This window comes from Panicum virgatum, chromosome 3K (genome assembly GCF_016808335.1).
Source record: "Panicum virgatum strain AP13 chromosome 3K, P.virgatum_v5, whole genome shotgun sequence".
Lineage (NCBI taxonomy): Eukaryota > Viridiplantae > Streptophyta > Magnoliopsida > Poales > Poaceae > Panicum > Panicum virgatum.
Window position 1 is genome coordinate 18013076 of NC_053138.1, and position 12764 is coordinate 18025839.

The window sequence follows — 12764 nt, forward strand, 5'->3', positions numbered from 1 at the left end:
GCATGGCCATGACCCGCCGTCAGCTGCGGTTTCGGCCCCTCACCAGCCGATGACGCTGCCACCGCACAAGCACTCACCGAGGGCTCGAGTACGCTTCGACGAGCTTATGCCCTGCCGAGCAAACCTGGCGTCGGCGACGCGCCTGGAGGAGTAGGAGTGAGGAGGGGGAAGGTGCCGTGCTCGCCCCCGCAGCCGCACCCACACGGCACGGCACGGCACATGCAGCGGCTCGGCTCATGATGGCGAGCGATATCTTCTCGGGTGGCCGCCAGCAGCCGCGGCGCGGGCCGCAACCGTCGTGTCCCGCCCGCCCCCGCGATCTCACAGACGATCACGTTAGGTGCGCCCCACCCCGATGGACTCGCACGGTCCCGCACTCTGCCTTTGCCTTTGCCTGCACGCGGCGCGGCGCCGAACGAACCCAACCAAAGGGGTGGGGCGGGCCGGGGCGGGGCGGTGGGTGGCGTTCCGTATCGCCGGGCGCGGGGCCGTGCGCGGCCGGGCCTGGGAGCGGGACGAGACAACTCACCGTGCACGTACGCGGGGGGGTTGACGTCGGGAAAGGGTAGTTGTGGTCGGCTGGGCAAAGTGGAGGAGGGAGGACGTGGGCACTGTCGTAATCGCGCATCCTGGCGCGCGCAGGCCAGGTAGAGTGTCCGGCTTGGCGCACGCATGCCCACGAGCTGGAAGGAGGAGATTCTGCCTGCGCCAGATCATCATCAGCAGCAGCCGCCGCCATGGCAACTGGCCTCCGGTGGTTAGAGGTCAATTTATCTCTTCCCCGTCCACGGTCGGCGAAGGCTCTCTTTCTTTCCGGCTCCAGCTACTCCTGCATTGTTCAGTTTCTCCTCAGCTGCCTGTGAAGTGAAATTCGCCGCCATGCGACTGTAGATGATGCGGATTTGACCTGGAGCGACGAGTAAAATCTCACCGCGGACGCGTGCACAACTGCTGATCACACTTAAACAGGGCGCTAATAATTTTTTCTGCGCTGGCGGGCGCCTGGCGGAAGCGGATATACCGGCCGCGGCGCCGCAGCTCCAAGGAGTGAAAGCACTGTGCAATCAAACTAAAAAGATCTTCAAAAAATTTGAAAAAAATCATGAATGTACATCTCGGTCTACCCCATCTACATAAAATTTCATAATCAAATTCATCTTACTCTAACAGTTACAAAAAAGATAAATTTGGGCTGCATTTGAACGTTAATGATTGTCAGAAAATTTGTCTTTTTTGTAACTGCAAGTGTAAGATGAATTTGATCGTGGAAATTTATATGTAGATGGGATAGACCGAGATGTACATTCATGATTTTTTTCAAAATTTTTTGAAGATCTTTTTAGTTTGATTGTACGATGATTTCACCAGTTCGGTGATTGCACCAGATATGCCTCCTTTTTTACTTTGTTCTCGGGGCGGCGTCGGCTTTTGTCTGTCCCCGATAAATTGCTCGCCGTGTCTCCTCTCCCCTTTCCTCCGCTCGGCGCCTCGGCTGTCCTCGGCGCGAGGGTGCGGGTGCCTTCCTCCACGCACGCACACGCGCGCGCAGCCCACAGCGAGAAGGGAGGACAGAAGAGGGGACGGAGGGTGTGGAGGGGTGACTGCAAGCTACCGCGTTTTAGGTCGCGCCCGCTTGGACTGTTGCGCCTGCGAGCTAGCTGCCCAAATCGTCAAACAAGTTTGGTGGTGGCTGGCTGGGCTGGCTTGCAGCGGGTAGCTAGCGGCGCCAGGCGGGGGGGAGGAAGAGGAGGCGATGCGAGGAGGAGGAGGAGGAGGGCCGCCGGGCGTCGGCACGCCGGGCCGCCCGCGATGGGGCTCCGGGGTGACGACGCCGCGGTCGCTGAGCACGGGCTCCTCGCCGCGCGGGTCGGACCGGAGCTCCGACGACGGGGAGGAGCTGGTCGAGGTGACGCTGGACCTGCTGGAGGACGACAACATTGTGCTGCGGAGCGTCGAGCCGGCCGCGGCCGCGGCTGCCGGGCTGGGGGTGGGGGCGTCGCCTTCGTCGTCGGGGGCGCCGGCGCCTCCCCCGCCCCGGCGCCACCCGGAGCCGTCGTCCGGGGCGCCGTCGCGGTCGCGGTCGCCGGCCATGCGCCGGACCTCCTCGCACCGCCTGCTGCAGTTCTCGCAGGAGCTCAAGGCCACCGCCAGCCGCGCCAAGCAGTTCTCGCAGGACCTCACTAAGCGCTTCACGCGCACCCAGAGCCGCGCGAATCTCGCCGGGGAGGCAGGCGCCGCCGCCGCCGCCGCCGCCGCGCCCTCGGGCATCGACGCCGCACTCGAGGCCCGCGCGCAGCGCCGCCGCCGGGCGCAGCTCGACCGCACCAAGTCCGGCGCGCAGCGCGCGATCCGCGGCCTCCGCTTCATCAGCGGCGGCAACAAGACCAGCAACGCCTGGATCGAGGTCCAGGCCAACTTCGACCGCCTCGCGCGCGGCGGCTACCTCTCCCGGGACGACTTCCCCGAATGCATAGGTTCACTTCAATACCTCTCCGTGCACCGACAAACCCCCACGCTTCTCCAAATGATTAGTTCCTAACCGCATTGGAGTTTCGGATGCAGGGATGACGGAGTCGCAGGAGTTCGCGATGGAGCTGTTCGACACGCTCAGCCGCCGCCGCCAGATGCAGGTGGACAAGATCAACAAGGATGAGCTGCGCGAGATCTGGCAGCAGATCACAGACAACAGCTTTGACTCGCGCCTCCAGATCTTCTTCGACATGTAACTCCCCACAATCTACCAACTGCTATATGAACTCCATCAGAGTTATGTTGTTCCATTAACGTGTCTTCGTTTTGGTATATAATTTTAATCAGGGTGGATAAGAATGCAGATGGCCATATCACAGAGGCGGAAGTGAAAGAGGTAAACAATTCCCCTTGGCTGTGTTTGGTGTTTTCACTCTTTTTTTTCTTTGCTCTTGCTGTTCGGGGACATTTGGATATAATTATTTGGAGTCTTTTGATAATTCAGCTGTCCATTTCCATGCCTCTGTGCATATGTACTTGTTTTTTGCTGTCTTACAAGTTTATGCTCCCGGATTCACGCATAAGGATTACGAAATCGATAGCTTGAGAAAACATTGCCGACTAATCGAGGCATCCCGGCGAAACTGGCGGGGAAAGCATCCCCACCACCGGCCGGCCGGTGCCCACACATCATTTTTTGTTGTGCAATTGATATTGTTTGTTCTAGAACGTGGGAGGGGTGTTTCGTAAATTAACTATTGATAGAGATGGAGCTGATCGTTCGGACACCAGAAGGCAGTAGTTGGTGGGGGCATTTCCGTCATGCTGCCAAATAATATGTTCAAACGATGCGTGGAAAGGAGGCAGCTTTTGGATTAGAGTTTAATTTATTTAGTTAGCTGAGGTCATCGTGGAAAGGGCCAGGCCAGGTTGTTTGTTTAGGTTACTTTTTTCGAGGTGTGAAAAGGATGGTTGGTGATCAGTTGATTGAAAATTGCCACTGTTCTGTTTCCAGATTATTATGTTAAGCGCTTCAGCTAATAAACTGTCGAGACTTAAGGAGCAAGCTGAAGAGTATGCCGCCTTGATCATGGAGGAACTTGATCCCGAAGGTCTTGGCTACATTGAGGTAAATAACATATGTTTTATCTTGCACCATGCAATTTTCTATGACAGGAAGTTGGTGCACATAATTTGTTCCATGATTCCATCTGTATCCGCTGATTTTGAAGGTGTTCAGGAGAAACATATTAACTGGAAAAGTGTTAGCTTAAGGAATAGAGTGAGAAAATAGTGATTATGACTGGACATGTTTGGCACAGCTGCATTAACCTCTTCTTGTTGTTGTTGTTTGTGTGTGTGTGTGTGTGTTGGGGGGAGGGGTCTCGTTTTAACCAAACAACATGGCATGGCCGGTCCTCAGTTCAGTAATATTTGGTAAAGACTGAAAGCGAAAGTTGACCAACTTTTCCATCAAAAGAATCTCAATCCTGATAGAGCCATTAAGGAATCATTGGTCAACCTAAAGGAAAAACTTTTATTCCTGCTCAATCAAACCCTTCCACTGATTTTTTCCTGCTTCCCTTCTGTATCTCCATGTAACATACCGGAATTCCCTGTAGCAATAACCATCTCGCTCATGTTCGGTCTGGGATACATGTCTCTGTGTTTTATTACTTCTCCTAATGCTTTGCTCCTCACGTATTTTCTGTGACTTCCACCTGAAAATTCTTATTGCACAGTAAAGTTTCTTTGTGAGGAACTTGGTACCTGGAGGGAAGAGGCTGGAGCCCTTCTGTCCAAAATTTGAACTAACTGACTTCATCTATGGAGACCCTTTGATCTTTATACTGGCTCACTTGGGGATGCATCTTGTAGCAAAAGTAATATAGCTCTAGCCAGCACACATATGCTGTAATTAGACATACATAATGTCAACATCAGTGTTTTAAAGGCGACAAGGCGACCCAATGCCTTTAAAACACTGGTCAACATTCATATAACAAAATAAAACAGATTGTATGAGAAACTTCCTACCATCCTTCTCTTTGTTTTGCTGCCTAGTTCGATGCATACCTTTCTCCCTGCAGTTCACTTTTCTTCAAATGATATCCTCAGGTCTTCTGCATGGCAGACCACACCGTATGATGCTTGTTTAAATTGATAAGATCATTCATTCATATCCACTCTCTCCATTCCAGCTCCATGGTACTTACAGAGTATTTTGATAAATCATTTTGTTTATTGTTTGGACTAAGATCCAGCCTGGATCTCGGAGGTGGAGCTGTACCAAACGTGGCCTTAGTTTTGTCTTATAGGAAATATAGTAATATACTAAGATCTACAGTACCACATAAATGCACCATCAAGACATTTATGGTGGATTTAATGGAACTAATTTGATGGTATAGATGATGGTGCTTCTATAAACTTCGTCAAAGTTAGAAAAGTTTGACTTAGAACAAAACATCCATAACTGATCTTAAGTTTTGAATTTGTCCCAATGAAGCATTCTGGTTGACTGGTCGTCACTGGGTATCATCTGCTTCTCCATTTATTCCTGAATGGCACTAATCATATTTAGACTCACTATTTTAAGGTAGAACATATCCACCTGATGATTGATGATGATGATGACTGATCCTACATCTATCAAATACAAGGCTAGGAATCTCAATGTCCTTTCCTGAAGGAAAGTTGCCTAGCAGTTGCTGCTGATAGTTCCATTAGGTGTATAATACTAATTGTATTTGTTTTGAACAAAGTGGAGGTGTATAATACTAATTGTATTTGTTTTGAACAAAGTGGCACATCTAGTCCGTGTTATTTAGCAGTGTTATCCTAAACGCTAAACGGTAAACAGTCAGTCACCTTCCGTTTAGCCCATTATTCGGGCAAAACGGGTGTTTAAACGGGCAAAACGGCCATTTAAACGGTCAAAATAACTGATTAAATGGAAACGGTGTACCACTGTGTAGCGTTTAAACGGTGTGTAAACGGGCTAAACGACCGTTTAGGCGAACAGTGTTATTTAGATAATTCTATACAGTATGGCTAGTTATGTACTTATGCATCTTCCAGTCTCTGAGATAGTGCGAGTACAATTGAGAACCAAGTTCATGTCCCACCTTTCCCCAAGGGAATTATTGCGTGCATGTTCCACAGCATGTATGGTGGGCTCATATGGGAGCCATGTGCACCGGCAGGTGCAATTATAATCTTGTGGGGACCATCTGCGGTTTCGTCGATTGGTTGACTCGGTCCCTTAAATCGTGTTCAGTTAATCCGCCTCTTTTTTTCTCTCTCTGAGAATTGTAATTTAGGATGCCCCCATCCTTGGCATCTTTGTCCTGTGATTTGTATCGATGGGATTGATTTTACTAAGACAGTGCTGTGAATTGTTGGTGTTAATCCACATGCAATAAAACTAATGGTTAAAACAATGCTTCCTTACATGCTAATAAATACAATTACTGCAGCATTTCTGAGCAGTAAAACCATGCCTCTTTATCCTGATTGATGTGAAGTTACTTTTAAGTACTCGGTATCCTGAATCCTATCTCTGTCTAATATTTCTGAGCAGTTGGACTGTTCTGAAGTCTGAAACAAGGATACTTTTGCTTGGGAATTTCCTTTCATATAGGGAGTTCCTCACTGTCATTTTAGAAGTTTATTATAGTTTTGTTCTTTAATTTCAGTATTAAATTATCATTTTTGCCACATTTTAAGTGTGCCATGTTTACATGTACAACTGTATATATTATATCAGTTTAGGTGTGAACCTGATCAATGACCTGTACGTTGAAATCTACAACAAATATCTTGGGATGATGTTCCATAATATTTTTTTCCAATTTTATCTGGCTTTAGAGGTGGATGTGTCATTTGAAAAAAACTGCTTCTGACTGGCATTGCAGCTCTGGCAATTGGAGACACTGCTACTGCAAAAGGATACCTATGTAAACTACAGCCAGGCCTTGAGCTACACAAGCCAGGCATTAAGCCAGAACCTCGCTGGTCTTAGGAAGAGGAGTCCGATCAGAAAAATTAGCAGCACATTGAACTACTATCTGGAGGACAACTGGAAGCGTCTGTGGGTCCTTGCATTATGGATTGGGATAATGGCTGGATTATTCATTTGGAAGTTCATCCAGTATCGCAACCGGTATGTCTTTCATGTGATGGGCTACTGTGTTACAACCGCAAAGGGTGCTGCTGAGACTCTCAAGCTGAACATGGCACTTATTCTCTTGCCTGTATGCCGCAACACCATCACCTGGCTGCGGAATACGAAAGCTGCAAGGGCATTGCCATTCGATGATAACATAAACTTTCACAAGGTTAGCCATTATACACTTAAACTACTTCTTTCTAAGTTAGGAGGTTTTAGTTTTTCCTAAGTTAAACTTCTCTAACTTTGACCAAGCTTATAGAAAAAATGCACCAACATCTTCAACATCGAATCAGTGCCATTATCCACATGAAAAATGTCTTGATAGTGCATTTATTTGTTTAGATGCTAATATATTTTGTATAAACTTGGTCAAATTATAAGAATTTGACTTAGGACAAAACTAAAACCTCTAATACTTTGGAATGGAGGGAGTATAAGTTACAGCTTAATTAATGGATTATTCCTCCATACATGATACATTGCCTGAAGGCTTTATTTAATTTTCTTATGGTTAGAGTCAGGGCATAATCTAGATTTGTGATATCCCATTATCCCAAACAAACAGTCATTTGTGCCTATGTTAGATCAAACTGAATATTCATTGTTCTTGACCAGAAGTATTTTGTCCTTCATAAGGGAGGCATTAATCTACCCTTTGCCATTTACATAACAAAGAAATCATTTGGTTGACCGAAGCTTACCCATACCTTATATTCATTTAAAGGGTACTAGTGAATCTAAAACCAACGTCCAAATTGCATGTTGGCCATGATCGGTCCATAGCAATTTGCTAAAAGCATAGTTTTGGGCAATGCCATGTCAGGCAGCTCATGCTATAACCATTCTTGCTGGCTACGAATGTAACAGAAACATATAATGGGGTAATCAGTGGCGCCTCATAATAAGGGATTTTTGTCTTGTCATGAAAGGACATGTGGTATTTCATCATTCAGTGAAAACCAATAATATGGCTAAAAGCACAAATTTGTTGCTTGTGTTGTAATGGCAGACTATTGCAGCGGCAATTGTGGTTGGTGTTATCCTTCATGCAGGGAACCACCTTGTATGTGATTTTCCGCGGCTCATAAGTTCACCGGAAGAGAAGTATGCTCCGCTGCACGACTACTTTGGGGATAAGAAGCCAACATATTTAGACCTGGTCAAAGGAGTGGAGGGCATAACAGGGGTAATCATGGTTGTGTGCATGCTTATTGCATTTACTCTAGCAACAAGGTGGTTCCGCCGTAGCCTGGTGAAGCTTCCAAGGCCATTTGACAAATTAACTGGCTTCAATGCTTTCTGGTACTCCCATCATCTATTCATCATTGTGTACATAGCACTCGTTATTCATGGAGAGTGTTTATACCTTATCCACCACTGGTACAAAAAGACGGTGAGATAATCTTCATCTTTTTCTTACTTATTATCTGGACCTCAATTACTATGTGTGTGTCTAATATATACATGATCAATATTGTACATGATATATTATTTTGTACAGACATGGATGTATCTCTCGGTGCCTGTTGGTCTGTATGTTGGGGAGAGGACTCTTAGGTTCTTCAGATCGGGCAGTTATTCTGTCCGGCTATTGAAGGTCACTCCTGAAGAATCTAGAAATCTGAGTATTGATTTTGTTTACAGTTCTCTGACCCATAGTTTCTTTGCAGGTGGCCATATATCCTGGTAATGTTTTGACATTGCAGATGTCCAAGCCTCCCACATTCCGTTACAAGAGCGGGCAGTATATGTTTGTTCAGTGCCCTGCTGTTTCACCCTTTGAATGGTGTGTGGCTGTTCTTTGTAACTAAACTAATCCAAGATCCCAAATTTTATGTTTTTGGACAACTTTTTTTCTTCTATAAGTAATAAAACACTTAATTCCGCTTTCAGGCATCCTTTCTCAATAACTTCGGCACCTGGGGATGACTATCTAAGCATTCATGTTCGGCAACTTGGTGATTGGACACGGGAGCTCAAGCGGGTATTCTCAGCAGCTTGTGAGCCACCGGTGGGTGGGAAAAGTGGCCTTCTTCGAGCAGATGAAACAACTAAGAAAACGTATATTAATTCCCATATATTCATATTAATACTTAATAGTCTGTCTCTGCAATTGGGGGCTTCACTTATTTATTTATTTATTTATTTATTGGAAATTCAGCTTACCGAAACTTCTGATTGATGGACCATATGGGTCTCCTGCACAAGACTACAGCAAGTATGATGTTTTACTACTTGTTGGATTAGGGATTGGTGCCACACCTTTTATTAGCATACTGAAAGACTTGCTCAATAACATTATCAAATTGGAGGAAGAGGAAGTAAGTTATTCTTCTCATGTCACCAACTGGCCTCTTATACTTTTTTTTTGTGACTTAGGAATCAATAATCGATTTAATTCTTATTTTCTATGCGATTTAGTTGGCCATCTGTTGAAATATTTTTTTCCCCTCACCAATACTAGATAGGCCAGGAATTAATTTATTTGCCTAAAATCTTCAGGAAGCTTCCAGCGATCTTTACCCACCAATTGGTCGCAGTAAGGCACATGTTGATCTTGACACCCTTATGAGGATTACCTCAAAACCAAAGAGGGTTTTGAAGACAACAAATGCTTACTTTTATTGGGTGACACGCGAACAAGGCTCTTTTGATTGGTTTAAAGGAGTCATGAATGAGATCGCGGAACTAGATCAAAGGGTATGTATCATCTAACCCTTTTTTTTACATATCATGTTATGTGCTTTCTCTTCGCAAATTTGTTCTTACAGATGTCCTTGTTGACTATTAGAATATAATTGAGATGCACAACTATCTCACAAGTGTTTATGAGGAAGGGGATGCTCGGTCAGCACTCATCACAATGCTGCAAGCTCTCAATCATGCCAAGAATGGCGTTGACATAGTTTCAGGAACCAAAGTAAGTTCTAGTACTCCTGCATCTCGCTGTAAAGTGTTGAACTTTATTATAGGATGAGGAAGAATACCTTGTAATGTTCAGTATGCAACTTATAAGGATGTGTTCTCATTATACCATTTTTCTGGTTTTTTTGCAGGTCCGGACACATTTTGCAAGGCCAAATTTTAAGAAAGTCCTATCTAAGATAGCCACCAAACATCCTTATGCTAAAATAGGTCAGATACTTTTCATATTCCTGATATAGTTGAAAATTTTCCTTTTAGCTGCAATATGCCATTGCATTCAGGATGGGAGTTTCGTTTAGTCCTTCATAAAACCTGGACCAACACTTTTACATAACTCAAATAAGGAGTTTCCTATAGTGAAAATACCGATTCTCAGTGGTACGTACATCAGAACAGGATGTTTAGTATGCGTTGCCATGGTAAACACAACTAGAAAGTTTTCTTGCAATCTCCAAAAGAAAGTTTTCTTACAAAAATAAAAGGAATTTTGAAACGTCTTTTTTCCCTACTTTTATGCGCTGAAAAGAACTTAAATCTAGGGGGGAGGAGGGGGGTGTAAAAACACCCATTTCTTGCTGAACCAATAATCTCGATACCATCTTTAGTCTGATCACTGTAAATAAGGTAAATTTTCTTGTTGTGTACAGGAGTGTTCTACTGTGGGGCTCCAGTTTTGGCACAGGAACTAAGCAAACTTTGTTATGAATTCAATGGCAAATCTACAACGAAATTCGAGTTCCACAAGGAGCATTTCTGACATAACAAGGTAAATACAGAATAGGGGAACAAGGTGGGGAAGATGTGTTGTATGTAAACCATTTTTGCTTTAACACGTTGCCTTCTTTGCAATGGGTTGGAAGAGCTAGGGATTCTGCACATGGTGTTGTGTCATCACGGCGCCCTCCGCACCGTGATACTACAACCAGTTACAGCAGCGACATCAATTGCTTGAGATACTCAAATACAATAAGAGCGCATAGAAATGTTAATGGGGGAGCAGCTGGTACAATCACATGGCTTCCATCATAGACTGAACAGCAATACCCCAGGTGGACGTGGACCAGCAAGGTCCATGGGGTGGGGGATTCCCTCGATAAGATCCCCCATGCGCGGAGTCCACAGGTTCTGAGGATGGTTGTGATTGTAAGCAGCGTGATGTAGGACACAGGATGAAGGCCAGGATGTCACAAGGCTATCTAATTGTATATTTGCATGCAGCTGAGTGGTTGACTGAGGCCGCATGTTTGTTCTAACTTTGTAATTATACAGAGGGATGAAAAAACAGGAAGGAGTATAGTTGGTTTTTGTATGTAGTGTAGGGTTGGTAGTGACTGGGCCCAGATTGCCGGGCCCAAATTTGATTGAAGCTTGTTTTGCTGTGTTGTCTGAGTGAGAAGATGGGAATTCTTTTTAGGGGCCTAGTGTCTGATTGAATGATGTACATCTTACTTCAGTGATGCCCTTGTTGGGGGGGGGGGGGGGGGATGTTTATGAGGCGTCGAAACGAAAGGATTACGTGTGGTAAAAGGTAAATGATGATCACATCGGTGAAATTCGCACGAATAGTTGCGCCTGGTAGATCTGGTTGGTACCTGCTGCGACAACTCGGTGCTAATGCAACGAGACGCCGGACGTTTGATATTGTTTGTGGAATCTATGTTTTTCAATGCTAGGTGATGCATATAGTATTTTGCTACACGTAGGTAGTGTGCGGATGGGATGTGTGCACGTGTGTCCTCTCTGATGGAAACGAAAGAATCGCTAGGTGATGCATGTAGGGCTTCGCACCACAACACCACATTCACTCTGTTCATCGGCCAAAATCAGCTAGCTTTTTCAGCAAATTCTCACTCAGATAACACTATTGAATCAGCCAAAATCAGTCCTCTTTTTCAAAACAGATTCTCTCACACAGGCTATTGAAAGTTTGAACCCACTGCTGCTGATTCACCAGCGTGACAACGGGGCTGGATAGCTTAGCACCAGCAGCTTAACATCGTCGATAACCTCGAAATAACGTCCGGCTGCGCTTCCTCATTGCTGGTGTCCGCCTCGGCGTCGGCGTCGGGTGCCACTTAGGGGTGATAAAGAGGTGTTCCTGTACATCCTGTGGAAGATAGTTAAGCTATACATTTTTGATCCAGCAGCGGCCCAATAGTGGCCCAACGTGTATACCAGCAGGCCCATACATAATAGGCAACGTCTCCATACTCGTCTCCGTCCTTCTATTCATCCGCGTGATTGATACAGCAGGACAGCAAGCTGCCCGTGCCCAATGTACAGTAGTCTGCCGTGGGTTCTGTAGAACCTTTTTTTTGTTTCTTCTCTTGCTCCGGTCATAGATCTCCAATTTTCGTTTTCAACATTTCAAAATATTCTATTCAACATTACTTTAAATCTAGGTCAACATTTCAAAGAAACTGATTCAACATTTTATTTGGTAATGTTGAAATAGTATATTTAAAATATTGAAACTAAAAAACTAAAAATGTATATAATCATGTGGGATCTCAGTTTGTTGAAAAAATTCCAATAAAGATGATGGTTGAATCAGAATTGAAGATCAACGAGGCATCCGAGAGATATATAAGTTGAAAATCGGATATCCAATCTAGCACAAACCAATAAGCTCCTGCCACCTGTCCGTCCCCTCCGCCCACATGCTTGCATCAGGTCCTCCGCACGGTTACCGGGTCACGGCCGGGGCCCCCTGCCAGTGTCCGACCGCATCGTCCTTGCTCTACCAATAGGTTAGCATGCGCGCATCTGGTTCGTTAGTTTAAGTATACGCACGAATCTTATAGTGGAAGATGTATAATGAATTTTCTTATAGAAGATATATAGAAATTCTCGTGATAGAGGGCTGTTAAATTTGCCCTGGGCTGTTAAATTTGGCCTAGATAATTTAAAGATCGAGCTTGAAAAAATCGAGCTCCAATTCTATATAATTTTAAGCTAAAAATTAAAGGATCAAGTTGAATTGTGAAGTAACTATTAAGTGTCACGGCCCATTACCATTCCTGCTACCACGGCCCGGCGTGGACTGCCACGGCCGGCGGCGGCGTGAGCCAAGCTACATCCTGCTGACGCCTTCTGGACAGTAGTAGATGAAATCCGCTGTGAAGACCTTCTACCGGTGTGTGGCAGCACTCCGGCGCTGCCGCTACTACAGTAACTATTAACGGAGGCGGTCAAA

The 12764-nt window shown here is 45.5% G+C and overlaps 1 protein-coding gene across 2 annotated transcripts; it reads left to right on the forward strand.

Moving 5' to 3' along the window:
* The first annotated feature begins 1430 nt into the window (after positions 1-1430).
* LOC120698046 (respiratory burst oxidase homolog protein F-like) lies at positions 1431-10981 on the forward strand. 2 transcript variants are annotated; one of them, XM_039981492.1, is made up of 15 exons: positions 1754-2474; positions 2563-2722; positions 2818-2866; positions 3485-3598; positions 6387-6809; positions 7653-8036; positions 8145-8240; positions 8314-8429; positions 8537-8704; positions 8805-8964; positions 9146-9343; positions 9435-9563; positions 9700-9778; positions 10216-10334; positions 10429-10981. In XM_039981492.1, the coding sequence occupies exons 1-14, from the start codon at positions 1754-1756 to the stop codon at positions 10323-10325; spliced, it is 2907 nt and encodes a 968-aa protein (XP_039837426.1). In that variant the 3' UTR covers positions 10326-10334; positions 10429-10981. The 2 variants fall into 2 exon arrangements, with proteins under 2 accessions (XP_039837427.1, XP_039837426.1); XM_039981493.1 differs by having other exon boundaries at positions 1431-2474; positions 10216-10981.
* Positions 10982-12764: the final 1783 nt, after the last annotated feature.

Coding starts and splice junctions, on each gene's coding strand:
- LOC120698046 (XM_039981493.1), top strand. CDS start 1,754: ATGCGAGGAGGAGGAGGAGGAGGGCCGCCGGGCGTCGGCACGCCGGGC. Junction 2,723..2,817: donor CTCCAGATCTTCTTCGACAT/GTAACTCCCCAC, acceptor AATTTTAATCAG/GGTGGATAAGAATGCAGATG. Junction 8,037..8,144: donor ACCACTGGTACAAAAAGACG/GTGAGATAATCT, acceptor TATTTTGTACAG/ACATGGATGTATCTCTCGGT.